General features: G+C 37.9%; 1 protein-coding gene across 2 annotated transcripts in view; it reads right to left on the bottom strand.

The window, feature by feature from the left end:
- The window catches only part of CFAP74 (cilia and flagella associated protein 74), a 149,378-nt gene that overhangs the window by 79,093 nt on the left and 44,457 nt on the right, over positions 1–25,828 (bottom strand). For both annotated transcript variants that reach the window (XM_074306519.1, XM_074306521.1), the window contains exons 14-18: positions 24,763–24,910; positions 22,371–22,468; positions 21,747–21,869; positions 20,602–20,723; positions 11,036–11,164 (exon numbers count right to left, since the gene is read on the bottom strand). In XM_074306519.1, coding sequence (XP_074162620.1) covers positions 11,036–11,164; positions 20,602–20,723; positions 21,747–21,869; positions 22,371–22,468; positions 24,763–24,910 — 620 coding nt within the window. The remainder of the gene's footprint in view (positions 1–11,035; positions 11,165–20,601; positions 20,724–21,746; positions 21,870–22,370; positions 22,469–24,762; positions 24,911–25,828) is intronic.

Genomic DNA, 25,828 nt, shown 5'->3' with positions numbered 1-25,828 from the left:
AGCTTCACAACTAGTGAGAACTCCGGTCTTCCTGACTGTAGGCCAGCTCCCCCATTCATTGCACCACCTAGCCTACCTTCGGCACATAAAAGAAACCTAGTAAATGTTTAGTGACTGATTTAATCAATTTAAAGACAATTGTTAGTACAATCTGAGCTTTTAGGAGAGGTTGTTGTCCCTTGCAGGCGAAGAAAGCTTCATGTTCCCATTTTAAATCCTTAAGTTTGTTTAGTGCTGCAAAGGGACAGGACCAAGGCATTTCAGGTCGTCTCCTGAGCATCATTTTCCTGAAATGCTGCCATCCACCAATCCCCAAAACACTCTTGTCAGGTCCCTGAATAAATCCAGTTGTTTTTATCCTTCTCGGGGAGCCAGATGATCACAGGAAAGAATATTTATTGACCCAAAAGGCAAGATCGCAGCAAATGTTGGCTGGAAATGACTGATTTTTCTAAACTAACCATCTGGTGCAACTGAATCTGAATAACCAAACAGACTTTGTATCTAGAAAAATTAAGTAAATGAGGCTCTGGGGTTTAAAAAAGGGGAGCAATTATAATCCTCAAATGAAAAATTTTGTTCCTCTACGAGCCTAAGTTTGCTTCTCAGACGCTCATAAATACTTCTGATGATTTTTCCCAATATAAAGTCTATAGTGGCCAAAAATATCAATCCTGATCATGGAGTTTGCCATCCACCAATCCCGTTCTTCCCCATCACACCCTCATGAATAAACCTTAGTCTGGTTCTGTCTCCTCTCAGATAAATGGAACTGAATACAGTTCCTGGTCAATTTTGTCAAGGGCACCTGGGTGGCGCAGTGGACAAAGTCTAGGGCCTGGAATCAGAAAAATTCAAATTTGATTTCAGATACTTCCTGGCTGTGTGATCCAGGGAATGCACTTCATCCTATTTGTTTCCTCATATAAAATAAGCTGGAAAAGGAAATAGCAAAAGCACTCTAGTGTCTCTACCAAAAAAACTTCCATATGGGGTCACAAAAAGTTGGACATGCGTGAAATGACTGAGTAATAATAACAATTTTGTCAATGAGCAAATAAATAAGAATATTTATTAATTGCTTATTGTATATGCAAAACACTTAAGAAAAATCAAAAGAAAAATAAAAGTCAACAGAATTGTTCTTTTTCTTTTTTTTTTTTTTTTAAAGTCCTCATGATAAAAGTTTAAATTTCCTATGTCTACCTGAGGCAGAAGTTAGATAGTAAATGAACAAAAAGACCGAGCCATCTGTTCTTTCTTTTAAGTGTCTTTTGTTAAATATCAGTCTCTCTGAGTTAAGAACACACAAAGGATGCCCTACCAAGTAGGGTCTACCCAAGATCAATGGTGTCCTTTCTCACTGCAGACCATATTGTTTCTTTGTATATAACACAATGACATTTCAAAGAATTGTAGATACATTGTCACCAGGGGTCTTGGAGGAGATAGTTTGGTCTAATGCCCTCATTTTGAAGTCTAAAAGGGGAAGTTGAGTTGTTCAAGATCACTGGTCTTAACAATACATAGTAGGCCATTAATAAATATTTGTTGTCTGAATCCGTGACATGGATAGTGAGCATCTGAACTGGGGTTCAGCCCTCTAACCACCGATCCAAGATCCAAGACTTCTAAGTGAATCCCATTTTTCAAAGATTTTTGGCTCTGCTACCAGCAATCCCATTTACACATTTCCAGCTAGCTCAACACAGGCGTTCGCTTGAAATACCGATGTCCCTATTTATAACTCCCAGAACTGAAAGCAGTGGGAGTAAGTCTCCCCCACACCAATTTCCACAGTGATTTGACTCCCACTGCCTGATTTCTATGGAAGCTGAAGGCAACTCTCGAACCTTTATAACTAACTGCATTCAGACTGATTCCCTCAGCTCCTTGAATGGGATGTCTTTGAAACTGGGACAGTTACTGTTCATTATTCCATTGGAAATCGTTTCCAAGAATAATCATCAAGGTAAAATTCTGGATGAAACTATGACTCTAGTTTGGTGCCCCAGACTGAAATTTTGTTTCTGAGGAAGTCTCTTTCATTTCCAACAATCTTTTCCTTTGAGTTCTAGTGAAAGTTCCCATAATCCCTATTCAAGAAAGGAAATGAATTTTGGACCCTATTACTATGAAGATGTCAATAATAAATACAAAAGAGATTCATAAAATTTCAATAGGGTGATATGTAATTGTTCCTTTCACACTGAAACTTTCGTCATTATGATTTCTACATATTTCTACATGGAATTTTTGGGGTGTTTTGCAACCTGAGGATGGCATACAAAGCTAACAGATGATACAGAAAAAGTTTAGAAACTCAGAAATGCACAAAATATATGCATATTATAAAAATCAACATATTTAATCTTTAAATACCATAATAATTCAGGTTTTTTATGGTATGAAGGGAGGACCAGAAAATCTTATATGGATATTCTAGATTTCAGGGGTGCTGTACCGCTAATCCCCATGATATGGAAGGGATAACTGTAATGATTGGCCAAATATTCCCTGTATCTCTCTTTTTTTTAATTGAAGTTTTTTATTTTCAAAACATATGCAAAATGTTATAATTATAAAAATTAATTTAAAAAAAACATATGCAAAGGGACAGCTAGGTGGTGCAGTAGATAGAGAGAGCACCAGCCTTGAAGTTCAAATCTGGCCTCAGACACTTAATACTTCCTGAATGACCTTGGGCAAATCACTTAACTCCAACTGCTTCAACAACAACAACAACAACAACAACAACAACAACAACAACAACAACAACAACAACAACAACAACAACAACAAAAAAAAGGAAAAAAAAGCAAGGATAATTCCTCAACGCTGACCCTAGCAAAACTTTGTGTTCCAATTTTCCCCCCTCCCTCCCCCATGGCAAGTCATCCAATATATGTTAAACATGGTAAAAATATATGTTAAATCCAATATAGGCATATATTTTTATACAATTATTTTGCTGCACAAGAAAAATCAGATCAAAAAGGGAAAAAAATGAGAAAGAAAATAAAATTCGAGCAAACCACAACAAAAAGAGTGAAAATACTATGTTGTGATCCACACTGAGTTCCCACAGGCCTCTCTCTGGGTGTCGATGGCTCTCATCAACCCAGGATAATTGAAAGTGGCTTGAATCATCTTATTGTTGAAAAGAGCCACATCCATCAGAATTGATCACTGTATAATACTGTTGTTGCCATGTACAATGATCTGGTTCTGCTCATTTCACTCAGCATCAGTTCATGCAAATCTCTTCAGGCCTCTCTGAAATCATCCTGCTGTTTTTTATAAAACAGTAATATTCCATAATATTCATATACCATTACTTATTCAGCCATTCTTCAACTGATGGGCATTCACTCAGTTCCCATTTTCTTGCCACTACAAAAAGGGTTGCCACAAATATTTTTACACATGTGGGTCCCTTTCCCTTCTTTAAGGTCTCCTTGGATATAAGCTCAATAGAAACACTGCTGGATCAAAGGGTATGCACAGTTTGCTAGCCCTTTGGGCATAGTTCCAAATTGCTCTCCAGAATGTCTGGATCCATTCACAATTCTACCTATTAGTGTCCCACTTTTCCCATATCTCCTCCAACATTCATCATTATCTTTTCCTGTCATCTTAGCCAATCTGAGAGTTGTGTAATAATACCTCAGAGTTGTCTTAATTTGCATTTCTCTGATCAGTAATGATTTAGAGCACCTTTTCATTTAACTAGAAATGGTTTCAATTTCTTCATCTGAAAATTGTCTGTTCATATGCTTTGGCCATTTATCCATTGAAGAATGTCTTGAATTCTTATAAATTTGAGTCAATTCTATATATATTTTAGAAATGAGGCCTTTATTAGAACCCTTGAATGTAAAAATGTTTTTCCAGTTTATTGTTTCCTTTCTAATCATGTCTGCCTTAGTTTTGTTTGTACAAAATCTTTTTAACTTAATATAATTGAAACTATTATTTTGTGTTCAATAATGAACTCCAGTTCTTCTTTGGCCACAAATTCTTTCCTTCTCAAAAGATCAGAGAAGTAAATTATCCTTTGTCCTTCTAATTTGTTTATAATATCATTCTTTATGTCTAAATCATGAACCCATTTCGACCTTATCTTGGTAGACAGTGTTAGGTGTGGGGCAATGCCTAGTTTCTGTTATACTAATTTCCAATTTTCCCAGCAGTTTTTGTCAAATATTGAGTTTTTATTCCAAAAGCTGGGGACTTTGGGTTTGTCAAACACTAGATTATGATAGTCATTGATTATTTTATCCTGTGAACCTAACCTGTTTCACTGATCGACTACTCTATTACTTAGCCAGTACCAAATGGTTTTGATGACCACTGCTTTATAATATAGTTTTAAGTTCTGGCACAGCTAGGCCATCTTCATTTGCTTTTTTTTATTTTATTAATTCCCTTGAAATTCTTCACCTTTTGTTCTTTTAGATGAACTTTGTTATTATTTTTCTAGATCTGTAAAATAATGGCACTAAATAAGTAGATTAATTTAGGTAGTATTTTCATTTTTATTATATTTGCACATCCTACCCATGAGCACTTGATATTTTTCCAGTTGTTTAGATCTGATTTTATTTGTGTGGAAAGTGTTTTGTAGTTGTATTTATATAGTTCCTGACTTTGCCTTGGCAGATAGACTGCCAAATATTTTATATTATTGACAGTTATTTTAATCGGAACTTCTCTTTGTATCTCTTGCTGCTGGATTTTGTTAGTAACATATAAAAATACTGATGATTTCTGTGGATTTATTTTGTATCCTGCAACTTTGCTAAAGTTGTGAATTGTTTCTAGTAGTTTTTTAGTTGATTCTTTAGGATTCTCTATGTATGCCATCATATCATCTGATGAATGATAATTTGGTTTCTTCATTACCTACCTCAATTCTTTTAATCTTTTTTTCTTCTCTTATTGTCAAAGCTAACATTTCTAATACAATATTGATCAGTAACAATGATAGTGGGCAACCTTGTTTCACCCCTGATATTAATGATTCCCTATACCTCTTGACAAGCTTCTCATACTCCATGGGAATCAATCAATCCATAAGGATTTATTGTTATACTTTGCTCCAGGCAGTGTGCTAAGCCCTAGAGTTATAAAGAGAAGAAAAAACAAAAACAAAAAAACAAAAACTCCCAAACTCCCCCCCCCCAATTATCCCTGCTCTTGATAAAATGAAGGAGACCAGAGGCAGATGATTGTGAAAGCATTGGCAGGATCTCAGAGGAAAGACATTTGAATTAAGAGGGACTTGGAAAGGCTTCTAGTGGAAGGTGAGATTTTATCTGGGAATTGAGGAAAGAGTGATAGGGAGGTAGGGAGGTAAGAGTATTCCAGCCAGTGAAACTGCCCCAGAAAATGAATGGAGTGTCTTATTAGGGGAATTGCAAAGATCATTATTACTAGAGCAAATGTGTGGGTATCTTGTTTGTTTAGCGAGATGGGATGAAAAGAGGAGAGATGCAGATGGGGAAGTAAGGTGTAAGAAGACTGGAAGGTATGTGTCTGAGGGTTATGAAATGCTTTAATTGCATTTCAAATAGAATATTTTATATTTGATATTGGAAATGAACGGGAGTCACTGGAGTTTGCTGAGTAGTCAATGGATAGAGCACTGGGTCTGGAGTCAGGAAGACCTGAGTTCAAATGTGGCCTCAGACACTAACTGTGTGCCTCTGGGCAAGTCACTTAACCCTGCCTGCCTCCGTTTTCTCATCTGTAAAATGAGTTGAAGAAGGAAATGACCAAGAAAACCCTAATGGGTCATGGAGAGTCAGCCAAGTGAGCAACTACATTACAAAGAATTGAGAAGTAAATAGAAGTGAGGAAATGGAGGCAGTGAGCACAGAGAATTCTCTCCAGGAATTTGGCTTCTAAAAGGAAGAAGAATCCTAGGGAAATAAACAGAATATATAAGAGGCAGAACAAAGCTTTGGAAAGAGGAAGGAGACCTTTTACAGATTCATTTCTCTTTTTAGAAGTTCTAATTTCCAGTCAAGTTGGGCTATGCTGTTGAAGGGAGCCCTGAAACTCTGAAACTCCTTGGAGGAGAGTTTCTCCTTAGACCCTGAGACTGTGGACTCTGCCCAAGGGAAACAAGATAAACAGCTTCATTCTCTTATTTAGGTGGGACTAGTGGAGTCAGGAGTGGGAGATTCCAACCCTATTCAATTTTTTCTATTCAAATCCAGCTCAAACTCTACCCACGAGCCTTATTGGGAAGGGGAGCAAGCCTCGGCTTGTAGCCCAAGGCTTCTATTATAAAAACAGCAATTTTAAACCCAATCCTTGCAGAGGAGCTAATATGCCAAGGAAACTTTCTCTATTCCTGGCATATTAGAAAACTTCCCACTGGGATGATAGTCTACTTCCAGCGTTACCCTCTCTTTATCTCCCTCACCTATTTTCCTAACAAGACTTTATACCTCTCTATTGGGATTTCTCTACTAGAAACTTTACTTCTCTGCCAGGACTCCTCCACTATTTTACTCTCCTATTGGGACCTCACTTTATATCTCTCTGTCAGGACCTTGCCACTAAGGAATTCAGCCATTCTATCATGCATAGCAAAGCTGACTTCCCAACACCAATAATAAACTTCTTTTACCAGTCTAGTTTTTTGGATTTGTAAATTCCTTTACGAAGGACCTCTGCGCCACCAGAAGGGGCTTCCCATAACTCCCTGCCTTGCGCGCTGAATCCTAAGGGGATTAGGGGAGCCAAACCCCTTCATTTGGTTCCCTGAACCCCAAACCTGCCACTAATCTCACCATCTAACTCCCTGACCACCAGGAACCCTAATCTCATCATTTGGTTCCCTGACTGGGAATCGAGGGGAGACTACCCTGAATCTAGACATCATCACTATGATGAAACATGAACACATGTGTGTCTGGCAATTGGAACATAGTGTGCACATAATGCTTGATGAATTGCACTGCATAGCATTTATGGTCTGAGAAAATATATGATGACAAACAGAATTTAGTAATGCTTTTAAAGCATAATCACAACTACCTCACACATTTTAACCAATAAATCAACCAGTATTTATTTGGTACCTTTTAAATGTTAGGAGAGCCATGATGCATAAAGCACCTGGAGTCAGCAAGAGGAGTTTTAACCCAGCCTTAGACACTTATTAACTATATGACCCTGAGCAAGTCCCTTAATTTAATTGCCTCAGTTTCCTCATCTGTAAAATGAGTAGGAGAAGGAAATGGCAAACTACTCCAGTACACCCGCCAAGAAAACTTCAAATGAGATCATGAAGAGTCGGACACGACTGCAAATGACTGAACAACAATGACACGGAGTGCTAGACACTGTGGCTGGAAGTACAGAGAATGAAACAATCACTTGCATTCCAATGAGGGAGACCAAAAGTGCTCATATAAATATAAAGTAACTAAATACAAAAATGTAAAAAGCCAGCAAATATAAGTTAGTTTGAGAGGCAGGGCCCCAGTAGTGGGGGAGAGGGGAACTCAGGAAAGGCTTCTTGCAGAACATAGTTCTTGAGCTGTCTCTTATAAGAGAAAGAAAGATATTCTATAAGAAAGAGGTGGTAAGAAGGGATCATGCTAGGTACATTGGATGGTCAGTACAAAGGCATGGAGGTAGGAAATGAATGCTATGTGAAGAGGTAATAGCAATGAAAGAGAGACTGAGGCAGAAAAGGAGAGAGAAAATAAGAACGAAGAGGAGAGAGACACAGGGATAGAGAGATTTATAGAGAGAGAGAGCCAGAGAGCTAAAGAGAGATACAGAGAAAAGACACACACACACACACAGAAAAATAAAGAGAGAGACACAGAAAAATAAAGAGAGAGAGACAGAAAGGCAGACACAGAGACAGACAGACAGTGAGAGAGAAAAGACACATACATACACAGAGAGAAAGAGAGACAGAGAGACGAGAGACAGAGACAGAGAGAAACAGAGAGAGAGAAATTATTGAGTCTACAGATATTATGTTTGCTAAATAATGATGATGTAGGGGCTCCTTTTTGCAAAATTCTTCCTCTCTTCCCTCCCCTCAAACAAGTTGGGCTGATTTATTGGAAATATGGTCTAGATCAGGGGTTCTCAAACTATAGCCCACCGGCCAGATGCACCACTGAGGACATTTATGCGGCCTGCCTGGTTATGGCAAATGGGCTGAGGGGCGGAGACAGAGGGTGAGCTTTTGTTTTTACTATAGTCTGGCCCTCCAACAGTCTGAGGGACAGTGAACTGGCCCCCTATTTAAAAAGTTTGATGATCTCAAGGTTTCTTCTAGTTTTTCATGATCTAATTTTCACGATTATGAGGTTTGCCTATTTCTTGCAAGAGTTCTGAATGATAAGAAACAAAGATGCTTTGTCTTTCATCAGGTAATCAATATGGTAATCAAAGGAAAACTAGGCTATTTTCCCTCTATTTTCCTCTATTAAAAATTTTTTTTGGGATCTCAAGGATTCAATACTTGCTTAGTTAATATTTTGCTAGAGAATTTATGGGTGGATCAACCTGATAGACATTGATTCTGCAGAAGAAATTCAATCTAGGGGGCAGGTAGGTGATGCAGTGGATAGAGCACCAGCCCTGAATTCAGGAGGACCCGAGTTGCAAATCTGGTCTCAGACACAACACGTCCTAGCTATGTGACCCTGGACAAGTCACTTAACCCCAGCCCCAGGGGAAAAAAAAAGAAATTCAATCTAGCACTTAACTCTAGTAATATTTGTTGATACCTGTGGGGTACAGAGGGATCATGGTGGTGAGGCAAGATCAAGATCAAAGAACCAGAAACTACCATCCTTGCCCCTCTGAGGAATGGAAAGATAAAAAAAATAACATATGCAAAAGAATGATGGACACTTAGAAAGATATTTTAAAAATACTACAAAACGAATTAAAAGGTATTTTTCTTCTTAGGACATGTGATTATGTATATCTTCTCCTAAGAATTTTTTTTCTTTAAAATTACTAATTTTTGTTTGTGGCAGCCCTTTTTGTAGTGGCAAGAAACTGGACACTGAGTGGATGCCCTTCAGTTGGAGAATGGCTGAATGAGTTATGATATATGAATGTTATGGAATATTATTGTTCTGTAAAAAATGACCAGCAGGATGATTTCAGAAAGGCCTGGAGAGACCGACATGAACTGATGCTGAGTGAGATGAGCAGGACCAGGAGATCATTATCTACTTCAACAATAATACTATTTGATGACAGTTCTGATGGACATGGCCCTCTTCAACAATGAGATGAACCAAATCAGTTCCAATTGTTCAGTAATGAAGAGAGCCATCTGCACCCAGAGAGAGGACTGTGGGAACTGAATGTGGACTACAACATAGCATTCTCACTCTTTCTCTTGATGTTTGCTTGCATTCTATTTTCTTTCTCAGGTTCTTTTTTTCCTTCTTGATCTGATTTTTCTTGTGTGGCAAGATAACTGTATAAATATGTGGACATATATTGGATTTAACATATATTTTAACATATTTAACATTCATTGAACTACCTGCCATCTAGAGGAGGGAGGAAGGGAAGGAGGGGAAAATTTGGAACAGGAAGTTTTACAAGGGTCAATGTTAAAAAATTACCCATGTATATGTTTTGTAAATAAAAAGCTTTAATAAAAAAATTAATATATATAACTTATTCAAATGATGGACATCTATGGGCATCCACTCAATTTTCATTTCCCTGTCACTACCAAAAAGGGCTACTGCAAACAATTTTGCACATGTGGGTCCTTTTCCCTTTTCCAAGAATTTTTTCTTACATTAAAAAAATAGATTATTTCCTAACACCTATCTGTGTAAGGGTCCCAAAATAAGTATTGACAGAGTAGTACAGCATCTCTTTAGTGGATGGATGGATAGTTAAAGAGCCACAAGAACTAGAAGCTGTATCAGCCCAAATTTATGATGAGCTAGAAGTTTAAATATATATATATACACATATATATTTCTAGGATCCATCTACAAAAGATTGCTGAATTGACCTGAGCACAAGATGGCCCAGGATGATACAGTACCAATAATAATGACAGCTTACTTATATAAATTTTCCTGGCTTACAAGATTTTCTCCCACTAGAATCTATGGTGGTTTTTTTTTTTTTGTTCTATCGATACTTTGTGACCTCATTTAGGATTTAAGAAATATTAGAATGGGGCAGCTAGGTGGTATAATGGATAGAGCACCAGTCCTGAATTCAGGAGGATCCAAGTTCAAATCTGGCCTCAGTCCACTTAACACTTCCTGACTGTGTGACCCTGGGCAAGTCACTTAACCCCAGCCTCAGGGGAAAAAAATAAAAAAAGAAATATTGGAGCGTGGTTTGTCATTTCCTTCTCCAGCTCATTTTACAGATAAGGAAACTGAGGCATATAGGATGAAGTGGCGTTCTCAGGGTCACACAGCTAATAAATGTCTGAGGCTGGATTTGAACTCACGAAGAGGATGAGACTTGCTCAAATGCAGCTGGCCCCAGTAGCAGCAGGCAGAATAAGCCCAAAGGTGGCCCTCAGAGCCCAGCTTTGTTTCAAAAGAAGGGCCTGGACATTGCCTTATTTGTGCAGGAGGAGATAGACCAGCTCTCCCTGTATGCCTTCTTGCTCTATGCTCAGAGAATCAAGCAGGAAGAGAAGGTCCCTGAAACATTCATTCAATAACAGCAGAAATAGTGACTCCCCCAGCCCCTTGACAAAAGTGGAATATCCCATTTGCCCCTTCTGGACATTTCCCTCCCTGGGTATTGTCTCAGGGGTCACCAGCCTTGGGTTTCTGCTCAGGTTTGAGGCCTTCCTGCTTCCCTGCAGAAAGAATCCCTTGGCCTTTAAAGCCAGCTGGAGCCCACATTTGCCTTGAGCTTTTGATTCACAATTGGCCAAAGGGGAGAAGGGTACCCAAGGTATACTGGACCAGAGATGGATTCATCCTGATAAACCGCTAGGGATGGCAGCCGTACCAGTCAAAAGAAAGGCCTTTGTGCTAAGGCGACTTACTTGGGCAAGAACTTGAGCTGGACAGTGAAGGAAGACTGGGCTTGGATGTAACCGGTTTCTGGGAGGAGTTCGATGTGTTTCTGCAGTTCTGGGCATACTTCAAACTTCAGCCGCAAAGCAGCTTTGGATCTGAAAGGAGATCAAGGGCACAAGCTTACTCTGGGCTCAGGACTTGGATCAGTCGAACCCTCGTTCCCAAAAGGAATGAGTATGGGGAGAGTTTCCCCTTTGGGGGAAGGAGAAGTGTGTTTGGTTTTAGGGATGTGATGGTAGTGGGAGAGAAGGGGGAAAGAGAGACAGAGAGACACACACACAGAGACAGAGACAGAGACAAACAGAGAGACACAGAGAGAGAAACAGAGACAGAGAGAAAAAGACAGAGACAGAGAGAGACAGAAACAGAAAGACAGAGACAGAAAGACAGAGACAAAGAGAGAGACAGAGAGAGACAGAGACAGAGAGACAGGGAGACAGACAGACAGAGATAGAGACAGAGAAAGACAGAGACAGAGAGAGAGAAAGACTGAGACAGAGAGAGGAGACAGAGAAAGTGAGAGAGACAGTGAGACAGAGAGAAAAAGAAAGAGAGACAGACAGAAAGAGAGAAGAGAAAGAAACCAAGACAGAACAAAGAGAGACACGCAGAGAGGTGAGGAAAGTATCTTCAACTATTTGGGAGGAGACCAAGACAGAAGGGGAGTGGTGTGGGGTGAGAGCTCCCACCAGGAACCTTTATACTCAAGACTATAAATAACTTGAAGGATTTAAATATGTCTGGAATTAATAGTCACTCATTCAAGTGTATTTTTCTTTTTAAAAATAAGTCTTTTTTCTCCTCTGTAATGTTGTATGTTGAGTACCTTTAAGGGGGAAGCTGGTCTCAGGATGTACTGATGGGGGAGGGGTTTCCCCAGCTTTTAGGGGTAGAATTGGTGTTTGAACTAAGAGAACTAACATTCTCTAGAAGTATACTTGGATCCTTCCTGTCACGAGACAACTTCTGTCATAAAGGTTCTCAAAAGTTGCCTATAGGCATTTCAGTCTTTCAAGAAATAAATTTCAGACACAAGCAACCACACAATGAACTGACATGCCTTCTATATGCCTAGCACCTATTATTTAGCCATTAAAAGGTCACCCTTTAAAATCCAGCTTCCTTAAGTTTTACCCTCACCATAGTGCCCTTGAAATAAATCATGAGACAAAAACAAAAATAGAGCAAAATAGCCCCAATCAATGTAATTTTCTGGGAAGAACAAAGCCCCTATTTTGGAATTATCAGTTCTCAAATTATATTACAGAGCAGTAATTATCACAATGATCTGGTATTGGATAAAAAAATAGAAAAATTGTTGAGTAGAATAGATTGGATAAGCAAGACTCAGAAGGGAATGCAGAGTGGCAGCCCAGGCTTTGATAAATTTCTAAAGAACATAAAGTACTTTGGGAAATAAACTTTTTATTCAACTAGAACTGCTACAAAAAGCTCATGGCGACCAGAAGAGAATTAGCTTTAGACTGACAGTTTATGCCATATACATAATAAACTCCAAATGGACAAAGGATAATGTTACAATATTAAAAATTGAGAGGGAATGGATTAGGGAAGAATTAATAAACCATTGTGATGTAGCAAACAGTGTAAAAGACAAAAAACCAAAGACTTTTTTTTAAATAAAAGGCATTTTACAAGTAAAATAAATATAGCAAGAATTTAAAGAAAAGATAGGGAATGGGAAAAAAAATCTTTGGATGAAACTTCTTTGACAAAAGCCTGATGTCTAAAATCCTCAAGGAATTGATACAAATTTCTAAGAACAATTTCCCAGTAAATAAATAGCCAAAGGATATGGAAAAATTTATGAGAGAAGAAACATAAGGAATCAACTCTCAAAATTGCAATCTATATCTGAGATATCAACTTTGCATCAAACTGACAAAGATAGTAAAAGATGGAAATATTAACTTTGAGGCATTAGTGGGATGTAGAAAACACACACACACACACACACACACACACACACACACACTAATTCATAACTGATTTAACTGTGTATCGATCCAACAATTTTGGCAAATAATTTGGAATTCTGCAAGAAATGTTACAATTATGTTTTTATCCTCTGACCCAGTGATCTCATTCTGGGGCTTATAACTCCTAAGGAGATAACTGAAAGTAAGAGAAACAGTTCTATGAAAAATTTTTCCATTCCCTATCTTTTCTTTAAATTCTAGCTATAGTTTACTTGTAAAATGCCTTTTATTTTTCAAAAAAAGCCCCAGAATGGGATCTCTGGGTCAAAGGATAAAAACGTGATTGTAACATTTCTTGCAGAATTACAAATTATTTCCCAAAATTATGCATATTTTCATAGATATAAATGTTTCTCTTACTATCAGTTATCTCCTTAGGAGTTATTTGGAATTCTGCAAAAACTGTTGCAATCATGTTTTTATCCTTTGACCCAGAGATCCCATTCTGGGGCTTATAAATCCTTCGGAGATAACTGAAAATAAGAGAAACATTTCTATCTATGAAAATATGCATAATTTTGGCAAATACCTTGGAATTCTGCAAGAAATTTTACAATCATGTTTTTATCCTTTGACCCAGAGATCCCATTCTGGGACTTTATAACTCCTCAGGAGATAACTGATAGCAAGAGAAACATTTCTATCTATGAAAATATTCATAGCAGCAGTGTTTATAAAAGCAATAGAAAGTAAAGTCTAGCAACTGGAGAAATTGTGATGTGTGAATGTAATGAAAAATTACTGTACCAAAAGCAGTAACAAAAGGGAAGAAATTCAAGGAAATAGGAGATGATTTATGAAGTGACACAAAATGAACAAAAGAACAAAATACGAAAATATTATACTATGCAAATGAGGAAAATTCTAAGTGACAACAGAACTCAGACAAAAACATAATGTATTACCTTTTAAATCACATATGCATTCCTTTAATGAGTGGAAAACTACTAAAATGTTAAGTAATATGTTGTTGTTCAGTTGGGCCTAACTCTCCATGACTCAATTTGGGGTTTTCTTGACAAAGAGATGGAATGATTTGCCATTTCCTTCTCTGGTTCATTTTATAGATGAGGAAACTGAGGCAAACAGGGTAAAGTGACTTGCCCAGAGTCACACAATTAAGAAGTGTTCAGGAAGATTAGTCGTTCTGACTGAACCCGATGCTCTATCCACTATGGTGCCCCCTAGCTGCCCCTAGGTAATATATGCTCACTGTAATCCCTTTTTTATGTTTTTTAAATATTGTCAGGGATTATACATTACAGGAGTCATTTAGAAGGATGCTAGAAGCTTTTATGGAGAAAATGTGGCTAGTGGGAAGAGCTCTGGATCTAGAGTGGCTTCAAATCCCACCAGTGCTGCAGCTTGTGTCCCAGATGCTCAGTTCCTCCCCAAGGGCAAAAATGCTCATTTATCCTTGTGGATTTTATCTTCTCTCTGGGGGTTCTGTATAAATCACACAGATAGCCCTGTGCACTCTCTTTGGAATAGTCTTCTTGGACTGATTTGATAATCTAAGAGCAGTTACCTCTTTCTCTTGGTAAACCCATAAAATGGGACCAATAATGCATCCTGCTTAAGCCACATATGCTTGTGTATACACTGTTTTCCAAACCTTGTTATTATTGCTGTGTTGACTTGGTGTACTTTGATTACAACTAATAATTTCTTTTGAACTCTGCCATTCAGACATATCACCCAGGGCTCTTTTTCTTTTTTTTTTTTTCTTTTTAATGGGTCCTGAAATGAAAATATCATGGGTACATGGAAATGTGGTATCTAAAATCAATGTTTCCTGTAGTTATTAGAGGATGCTTTTATGTTTGCTTTGCTTTAAATCAAATTCAAATTGGCTTCCCAAAGCAATTGATAAAAGTGGATTTAGCTATTATGTGAATTAATTAACTATCCTGCTTTTGGGGAAAAAATGATTTAAAACCCCCCACAACTCCAGTTTCTTAGTTTTCTGACTTATTCAGGAGAAACACAGATCATCTACCAAAGCAATGAGTCACAGAATCACAGAAACTCAGAAGTGAAAAGGGTCTCACAGGTCACTTGATCTGACCTAGAGCTGAACAGAATCAGCAGCTAAATTCCTTGAGGTGACATACTTATTTTTGTGTCTGAATTCCCAGCACAGTTCCTGGCACATGGGAAGTGCTTAACGTTTGTCCAGTTTAATTTATTTTTTAAATTTTAATTTCAAATTTAATTTAATTTTGATTTTAAAAAATTAATTTAATTGATGAGTAATTTTCTACAATATCCAGCCTTTGCTCAATCACTCACTGTCAAGTCAGTACCCAAAGTAAACACAGTGCTAAGTGCTAGGGATTCAAAAAGAAGCAAAAGAAAATTCTTCCCCTCAAGGAGTGATTGGATGAGGACCTCCTGCCTTCTGAGGGAACCCACTCTTTTATGGATAGCTTCTGTTATTGAGTTTTTTTTAATACTGAACTGAAATTCATTCTCTCCCTCATCCATTATTTCTGATCTTTCCCTTTGGGACCAAGGGTAATAGGTATTATTCTTCTTCCAGCATGTGCCATAGCAATTTCTGAATCTCCCCTCTCCACCCTGTATTCTCCTAAATCTATGCCAGGGTTAAATCTCCTTAGTTACAGCAACTGATGTTCAGACAGCAGAGTCTCGGACCAGTGTCTCCCTCATTGGAATTCCATCTTGCCCATCAATATGCTACCTCAGGCCGCCATTTTGAAACATTTGAATTCCTTCAAATTCCAATTTAAATGGCCAATCACATTTCACTGGTCTCTAGGAGTTGGTAGTTTCTCTGAGGGATGGAAGTCCACTCAACAAAGCTGTAAAATTTACATGTTCACATGTAAACCGTGGAAAAATGAAAGCTACCACATGATCACCTTGGGTCCCTGAGTTTGGCTTCTGAAGGTTATAAATTGGCATCTTTTCCTCCTTAGATGGATATACAAGTACATCAGAATGGCCCATTCTTAACAGTAACCATGGTGCTCTGGGCACTGAGATCTGCTTTCCTTTTTCAGACAAAGATGTCTAGGGTATATCACATAAATGACAAAGGAATTCCACTTTGAGTAAAAGGACTTTAAAGAATTCTAGTTCTGGAATCAGAAGGGACCCCAGAAACCATTTAGTCCAACTCCCTCATTTGTCAGATGAGAAAATTGAGGCAGAGGGATGTGAAGTGATTTGGCAATTATTTTGCCTTTTTAAGAAATGAATTGAAGGGAGTTAGTTAGCAGAGTGGAAAGAGTATCTGCCCTGAACAGAAACATGATGTATAAAGCATGATGTGATCCTGGGAAAGTCACTCAAGCCTGTTTATCTTAAGTTTCCTCATCTGGAAAATGAGCTGGAGAATAAAATGGCAAACCACTTTTCATGTATTTGCCAAGAAAACTCCAAATGGGTCACGAACAGAGAGTGAGACATGACTGAGTGACTAAACAACAAGAAATACAGTCATGTTGTGGTCTCTAGCTTTTTAGTTTTGGGGGTTTGTGAGTAGCTGGGACACTTCCTGCCTCAGGGGGAAAAACATTTTATCATTGATCAACAAACATTTATTAAACATCTATTCTGTGCAGAATATTGTAGGAAAGAGAAAGATAGCTCCCCCTTTAAAAAAAGTGAAAAATAACCCCCCAAATGGAAAAATGGTTCCCCCACTCCCCTTTTCAGTTCTCCTGCGCAGGAGGAAGGCTGCTGGAGGCTGTATCCAAAGAGATGGGAGCCTGTGTAATTATCGATATGAACTCATATTTTCCTCTGGAACAAAAATAAATACTGTGGCTGCTAAAAACGCTTTGAGAATGCCAACTTGAATCCAATTTTAGTTCTTCAGCATTACCTTTCAAAAAGACGGATTGTGGATGTACTTTGGCTTGCAAAGAAACTCGACTTTTTCTTTCAGGTTTTTACAGATATTGCCCAGCATCGTTTGTCTTTCCACAAGGTAGTGTGGAGGCATTTTACAAGCATTCCTGTTAGGCTACTTAACTTACACAACATATTGTAATTCACTTTATTTTTCCTCTATAATTATTATTATTATTATTATTTTTGCTAAGGCAATTGGCGTTAAGTGACTTGCCCAGGGTCATACAACCAGGAAGTTTTAAGTGTCCAAGGTCAAATTTGAACTCAGGTCCTTCTGACTTCAGGGCTAGTCCTCTATCCACTGCCTACCTAGTTATCCCTTTTCCTCTATTATTGAAAAACAAAACAAAACAAAACAAAACCAACAAACCATAGTCCTTTAATATGGCAAAAAACAAACAAACAAACAAAAAATTAAAAAAACAAACTCACCATTAAGGCAGTGATGTTGGTTTTGAAACTGGGGTGGGGAGGGAATCTATCAATTGCAAAGTATAACAATAACCTAAAGAAACAAATTTTTTTTAACAGAGATTTAAATTTTCTAATTCCAATCATGTAGCTCACTTCAAAGTGGTCACCTGAGGTGGCTCCAGACTTAGGAGAAATGTGAAAAAAAACTACTGAGTTCTTAAGAGGCTCAGGCCTCTTATTCACTGTGTGACTGCAGCAATATCAGTTTCCTCATCTCTAAAATGGGGATGATTTGTTGTTGTGGTTCAGTCACATGTGACTCTTTATGACCTTATTTGGGTTTCTCTTGGTAAAGATCCTAGAATGGCTTGCTACTTCCTTCTCCAGCTCATTTTACAGATGAGGAAACTGAGGCAGATGGGATGAAGTGACTTATCTAAGACCATCCAGCTAGAAAGTGTCTGAAGTCAGATTTTAACTCAGGAAGATTAGTCTTCTTGACTCCAGATGGCCACACCATAGTTGTGCTGATTCTTCACTTTTCAAGATCTCATACGGATTTTTTTTTTTTTTTGCAAACATACTGGAATGGTTTGCTATTTCCTTTTCCAGCTCATTTTACAGATGAAGAAATTGAGAACAAGGTTACATGATTTGCCAGGAGTCCCATGGCTAGTACATGCCTGAAGCTGTATTTGAACTCAGTTCTTCCTGATTCCAGATCTGGGGTTCTGTGGACTTTACCACCTAGTTGGCTCATTAGAGTCATTAAGGAAGGAATATATATATATATATATATATATATATATATATATATATATATACATATATATATATATATATATATATATGTATGTATATGTATATACATATATATATTGTTAAACTATTATATGAAATTGTATACTTTCTTAATGACTTGGCCACTATTTGAAAAAAAGTGGAAACTGTATTTAGAGCTAGTTAAAAATTATGCTTCTTTATAGTTAGTTAGCCCTCAGTTATTATGCCCAAATAATAATCAATCAGCTCCCAGGTCTGGAAAAACTTCAGAGTTGCTGCTGAAGATTAGAGGTATCTTTGAAGTATCAAAGTGTTCTGCCACTGAGGAGATTGAAAAGGATGCATTTCCATGAGGAGACTCAGAAGTGTTATTAGTCTGAAACTGCATAAGGTGATAACATCCATCGTATGGACAAATAGAATGCAAACCACCCCTTACTTGGGGTGGCTAGATGGTGCTATGGAATTAAAAAGTCTCATCTTCCTGCGTTCCAATCTGACCACAGGTACTTACTAGCTGTGAGATCCTGCACAAGTCACTTTACCCTATTTTCCTCAGTTTCCTCATCTGTAAAATGAACTGGAGAAGAAATGCCAAAACACTCCAGGATCTTTGCTAAGAAAACTCCAAATGGGGTCATGGACAAGACTGATAAACAATTCAACAATAACAAAGCTACTTAGTAGGGATAGCTTCACTTTTATATTTAAGCCTTTAGTATCTGGTAGAAGTGAGCACTTAATAAATATGCGTTGATTTAACTGATGGGAAACTCTGATTTGTCTCCTCCTCTTCTTCCTAAAGTAGAATGGTGCATTTCCTTTCAAAAATAAATTTGGTAGGTTTTGTTCACATATCATTTATATTTTCTAATATTAGCTCTCCTTTCTTCCTCTCTTACATATCCATTCCTTATAACAATGAATACAAAATGAAAAAAAAAAGTCAGCATTGAAAAATTCTGACATTATATACAGTGATCCATACTTCTCACCCCCTACCTCTGCAAAGAAGCTGGGACTGTGTTTTTCTTCTTTGGAGAGAATAATGATCCTTGTTTGATTGTTTTTCAGTCATATATAACTCTTCATGACCCCCTGTGGGGTTTTCTTGGCAGAGATACGCGGAGCACTTTGCCCTTTCTTTTCCCCAGCTCATTTTTACAGAGGAGGAAACTGAGGCAAGCAGTGTTAAATGATTTACCCAGTATATGAGGCTGGATTTTGAACTCAGGAAGATGTCTTCCTGATTCCAGTACCAACACTATCTGCACTATGGCACCATCTAGCTGCCTTATACACACACTGGAGATTGTCCAAAAAAAAAAAAAAATCATCTCATTTGAGCTACGCATTATATTTTTTCCCCTCTTGATCCTCCCTTCCATATGTAAGTGGGCAGCAATTTCTTAAAATGTAAATTTTCTTATAGTAAGTGAATGTATTTTGTTTTTGGTTAATGCTATTGGAGAGGAATATAGCTTTCATATCGCCCAACTGGAATGTTTATTCCTTGCAGACTTGGTAGATTTTGGTTTTACCACTTCCAAGGCCACAATGGGCACTGAAACAATTGTTTAACTGAACCTCATGAAAGTCATTAAGTAAAACTTTATAACCACTTTGATATATACTAGCATTAGTAGTAGTAATTAATTTTGTCTGAAAAAATATAGAGACCATTGTGAATACCCATCAATTGGAGAATAACTGAATAAATGTGAATGTTGAATTAAAGGGAGATATTGAATCCTCAGAAACAGTTAAATGTGAGTTAAAAACCAGGCCTTAAACCAAAACCACTCTGATTCTAATTGGCTACCAGTAGCCCCATTTGGTCATTGTTTGGGTCCTGATTGATTCAGATTGAATGTAAATAGCAATTATTTCTGCTTTGATCAGAAACCCTGAGGGTCTTCCCCTCCCAGATTCATTCATTCATAAATGTATTTATTTAGATTTTTTTTGGACAAGGTGAAAGAGGAGATTCTTTGCCTCAATTTCTATCTAGCCTTAATTATGGAATGGATCAAAATGAGACCTGTTGAAGACCTTAGCTTAAAAAGCTGCATCCAAAGCCATTTCCAGTCATCCTGATCTATATCTGGCCACTGGACCCAGATGACTCTGGAGGGGAAAGTGAGGCAGGTGACCTTGCACTTAAATCCAATTCATTTGCCTGTCACAGCATCACATCCCTGATGTCATGTTCTCTTCGAGAACAAGGACAAATAACAACAACTTAATAAATATTTGTTAACTATTGACTGCCTCCTGCTCCCTGTATCACAAGGCAGAGAGCACAAAAAATACTTGCAATAGAAACATCAGACTCATACAGAATAAGTTTCATTTCATTTGGCCTGGCTGCCTGACTTCCTTCGAACCTGAAACGTGATGGAGATGAACATCTATGGGAGTGGATTCCATTCTCTCCCTGATGGGTGACTCACCTGGTTTGAATGATGATAGCATCTTGATACAATCGATCATACATGCAGATCTTCAGATCCACATTTGGTTTTGGAACCCAGACGGGCACAATAATAGCAACCCCAGTGGCTATGAAACATAACTAGATTCGAAAACACAAAATCAACAAAATATATCGTGAGTAACGTTAAGTCCACTTAATAATCATCATCAAATGAAAAGAACTTCCATGGGCTCGTTTTCCAAATCCCTCAGAGTTCTTCCTCAGTCTACCCTTTCCTCCAATAATTTACTCAACATTGGAGCTGACCTGGCTGATGATGGAAAGGTGAATACCTCAAATGCTCATCCCCTGGCAAATCCCAGGACTCCACCCAACCTTGCCTAGACTATCCGACAGGAGTAGAAACTACCTGCCTTCTAGCTGCCTCCAGGTATACTTCCAGCTCCACCTCCATCCCTCAAACTAATTTCTATGTTTTATTTATCAAATCAACTTTACTATTGCTACTTTTGCAGGGTATAACCAATCTCTTGCCTTAAAATAAGTCATTGACTGCCTCAGCAAAAACTTCCTTCCCTAGCCACCATTTTCTTTCCCTCAAACGAATGATATTTGAATGCTTTCATTTGAAGCAGCTGTGCCTCACCTTTCTGTTGTGCCTTCTGGAATACTCGTTCCAATATTAATAACTTCATACTAAAACTGTATCTTTCCACCAGCATGAACTTTGTAGCTATTTTGTATATAATTTTCTATATGCATTATCAGGGGGGTTTATTTTTATAAACTCAGTGCCATGAGTGAGATCATTAAGCAAAGTATGAGAGTAAGCGACATGGTCAGATCTGTGCAAAAGGAAAATCATTGACAGTGATGTGGAAGATGGAGATACTTGAGGTGGAGGACCAAGTAGAAGAATATTGCAATGGTCCAACCAAGAAGTGAACCCTGTTGCCTCTCATTTATTTTATGAGGTTTCTGAACATCCTATGACTTAATGCCTTCCCACTGATTTTACTCCTCACCTCCCAGCTCCATCACTTCCTCCTCTGTTCCCTCACCCCTGCCTCCCACCTCCCACATCCTGGGCCATGAGCTGTCCATTCTGCAGAAAAGAGTCCCTTGTGTGTGAAGAACACCACAGGGAACAGTGTCACTTACCGGAGGGCAATCAGGGTTCTTAAACGTGAGTTGAAACCTGGCTTCTGAAGATCCTGGGATTACTGGGGTGAAGATTATGGGAATTTTGACAGAGCCAAAGGGCTCAATTTCATTGGTTGTTATCTATGCAAAAAGAGAAGTCCAAGAGAAGTTAACCAGTCTTGGGAGAAGAGGGTTGCCTTTCTCAGAGTTTAGCACAAAACCTGGAATATGTTGTTATTCCATTTTTATCTGACTCTCCATGACCTCATCCGAGGTTATCTTGGCCAAGAATACAGGAATGGTTTGCCACTTCCTTCTCAGTTTCCTCCTCTGTCAAATGAACTGGAGAAGGAAATGGTAAACCCCTAGCTGTGTGACCCTGAGCAAGTCACAAAACACTATCTGCTTCAGAAATGAAGAAAGGGCAAACCATTCCAGTATCTCTGCCAAGAAAACCCTAAGTGGGGACATGGAGAGTCAGACACAACTGAAATGACCAAACAACAGCAATAAAGTTGTTGGCAATGAAATGATCTTGCATAAACAGTGTGGGGGTGATAAAAGACATATCACTTCAAGCTTTCTGCCTTGGGTCCAACTGTTTGCCAAAAATGGGGGCTCAGAGTTTGGGTTGCTCTTTACCTCTCCTAGTTTGATTTCCGTTTGGTCTTCATCGTTAACGTCTGTTCCTTCATATGCATGCTCGTTGATTGTAACGATGGTACGTTCTTGTTTTGGTTCTGGAAACAGAGACGGAAGGACTGAGATCCTGGAAGGCAGAGACCCCCAGCTTTTCTCCTCATGACTCGAGCAATGGAATAACCCAGTACAAGGCTGGGCACATGGTTGGCGTGCTTATGATAGACTAGTTGTATTGGAGGTAAATCTAAAAATGTTCTCTTACTGTCCTAATGGATAAAAGGGGAAAGTTAGGAGCTGAAATTGAGACTCTGCTGTGCTCATAGGGATCTGAGTCATGTCTATTGCTTTCTTCTGAACTGACATTCTCATTATATAGTATATTAATCTTGCTTCTAGCACAGATGAAACAGGTTCAGGAATTAGAGACCTAGGAGAAGTCTGAAGTTCTGTCATTTCAAATGAGCATTGTTGGATTGGGATAGAGTCTAGTAGCAGTCTATTAGTTGCTCAGACCCAAACCCCAATCAGAACCTTGAAGAACTGCAGGAGAGCAACAATCAAGTTTTGTCCTGAATCATAGCCCTTTGGATGCACTGAAAGCTTGCAGATTGCCAGTTTGAGCTGTCTCTGAAGTCCTGGAATAACAGTTCTCTATATCTCAAGAAACAAACAGCAAGACTAGCCCAGACTTTCCATCAGAAATGCACACAGCCCAGCCCTAAGATCAAGCCCCAAGTCAGGAAATGAGCTGGAAGAATAAGGAAAAAAAAAAAGAATCCATCATTAAAAGTTATTATAGTGAAAGGGATGATCAAGCCTGAAGGGTAGAAGATGAAGAATCTCAAATATATGTAAACAAATTAAAATACAACTCAGCAAGGATTCAACTAGAATTTTCAGAAAAGATGAAAGAAGAGTTAAAAATGTTTTTATCAATGAAATGAGAGCACGTGAAGAAAAAATTATGAAGAAATGAGAGCTAGGGAAAGGAAATTAATTAACAGCTTAGCATGATGTACAAAACCTTGCCTGAGCAACAAACTCCATGAAAATTCAAATGGATCAAATGACTAATGACTTCATGAAATGATAAATTTATTTTAAAAATCAAAATGTTGGAAGAAAATAGAAGAAAATGTGAGGTATCTCATAGCAAAAACAACTGGTCTGGAATTTTAAAAGGGATGGAAGAGAAAACATTTAAAAATTGTTGGATTACATAAACGCAATTATCCAAAATTAAGAGACTGAACATCATATTTCAAAAAATTATAAAAAGAACTCTAATTAAGGAAATGCAAAAATATTTAAAAGAACTCTAATTAAGGAAGTACAAAAATACTTAAAGAGATTTTTCTGAGGTAGCAAAGAATGGGAATCAGAAGGGATGGCCGTCATTTAGGGAAAGGCTGAACAAGTTACGGTATATAAATTTGATGGAGTATTATTGTGCCCTAAGAAATGATGAAAGAGTAATTTCATTGGAAAGACTCACTCATAAGAGCAGATGCACAGTGAAGGAACAGAGCCAGCAGGACATTTTATAAAATAAAAACACTTTGACAAAAATAAACAACTTTGAAAGACTTAGGAACTCTGGTTATGTTATGAACATCCATGATTCCAGAGGACTCAGGATGAACCATATATACACCTTCTGACAGAGAGATAAAGCACTCAAGAGTGCAGAATAAGATATACTTTTCTGGACATAATCAATATGGAAATGTGTTTTAATGGGCTATTGTGTATGGATCAGGAGTTTTGTTTTTCTTTCATTCTCCGTTGAGAGTGGAATGAATAGAAGGGAGAAAAGATGCTCTTTTGCTAATTGAAAGAAATATAATTAAAAATGAAATTAGACAAGGGTCCTTAAAATATTCCACACTAGTTAGAAATGGATTGGATCCCTATTTGCTTTCAATTTATCCCAATCCCACTTCAATCAGGCACTGGGTAAGAAGAGAAACAAAGGGAATATTCCAAGAAAGGATCACCGGATAGAAAATTTGATGACTCTATAGACCATGGCACTGACAGGAAATCTTGGGAAGCCTCTGAGTCTCTTCTTAGAATGTTTTTAAATGTATAAAATAAAATGCATAGGATTACAAAGGAAAATGCAAGTCCCAAAAGTCTTAGTGGAATTTTAAGCTTTGGTAGTATAATGAGTTGTTATTTATTATTTATATATTATGATTTTAAACTTTACTACTTAAACTATTAAAGCTTAGAATTTCACTAAGACTTTTGGGATACATACCCTCTATTGAGATACAATGATCAAAAAATATATTTTTTAAAAATTCATGGACTCTGGGTTAAATTTTTCTGGAATCTACTGAGCCAAGGACTTAGTAGCAATGCATACTCCATATAACAGTGGTCTTACCTTCAGAGGGGTTCTCTGACTCTTTAGGGCTTGTGCTTGGAATGATATCTAGGGAGGGAGGACAATAGGTCTCACTTTGGGTATTATCCAGGAAGCTGGGGATCATTTTCTCTTCCATAATTCTATCATCCATTGAATATAAAGTGCTCTAAAAGGTAAATCGATAAAAACAAAAACAACTTCATTTGATTTTAAATATATTATATGCTCAACTGAATGTAAGTGCCTTGTGAATAGTGATTCTTTTCACTTTGTTAACAGTGTCTCACACAACACATGACATACAGTAGGCACTTAATAAATGGTGATTGTTAGAATATTGTCATTTTTAGGGTTTCATAGTCAGTCTGCAGACCCATGACTGTAGGACACTAAGCCAAGGGATAGGCTTTGTTGGTCTAAAGTGCTGCTTAGCCTGTGTGGAACCAGTAATGTGTGCATGTTATCTCCCCCATTAAAAGGAGAGCTCCTTGGGGGTAGGGGTGATTTTGCCTGCTCCAAAGTAAGTGCTTAATAAATGCTTGTTGACTGACCAACCAGTTAGCTAATGAAGAAATTTACTATTTAATTAATGCCTTGTAGGAGGCAGCATCAGGATGTTCACTAAACAGACCCTTTCATCATCCATTATTTGTTGACTATTCTCTTCAATTGGGCTTATGTGTCATACCTGTGGTAGAACCTTCCCAGCTCATATTGCTCTGATCAGCCACAGTCTTATGGATTAAATATTAATTCCAGCCATGTTATTTTGGTCCTCTTTGAGAATAAAGAGCAAAGGAGCAGCTAGGTGGCTCAGTGGATAGAGTACCAGCCCTGAAGTCAAGAGGACCTGAGTTCAAATCTGACCTCAGACACTTAACATTTTCTAGCCATGTGACTCTGGGCCACCCTGGGCTTAATCTTCACTGATGCCATAGTAGATTTTTATGGTCAGGGTCTTTTTTTGTTGTTTGCTCATTTTTCTAGCTTATTTTTTGATGTTTAACTTTAAGTTAAAGTTAAGCTCTGTCCCAAGTTTCATGTTTTTATGTTGCTATTTTCACAATTAGTTCTAGTGACCTGT

This window comes from Sminthopsis crassicaudata, chromosome 3 (assembly GCF_048593235.1).
Source record: "Sminthopsis crassicaudata isolate SCR6 chromosome 3, ASM4859323v1, whole genome shotgun sequence".
NCBI classification, from domain to species: Eukaryota; Metazoa; Chordata; class Mammalia; order Dasyuromorphia; family Dasyuridae; genus Sminthopsis; species Sminthopsis crassicaudata.
This window is presented reverse-complemented; position numbering and strand designations above follow the sequence as displayed.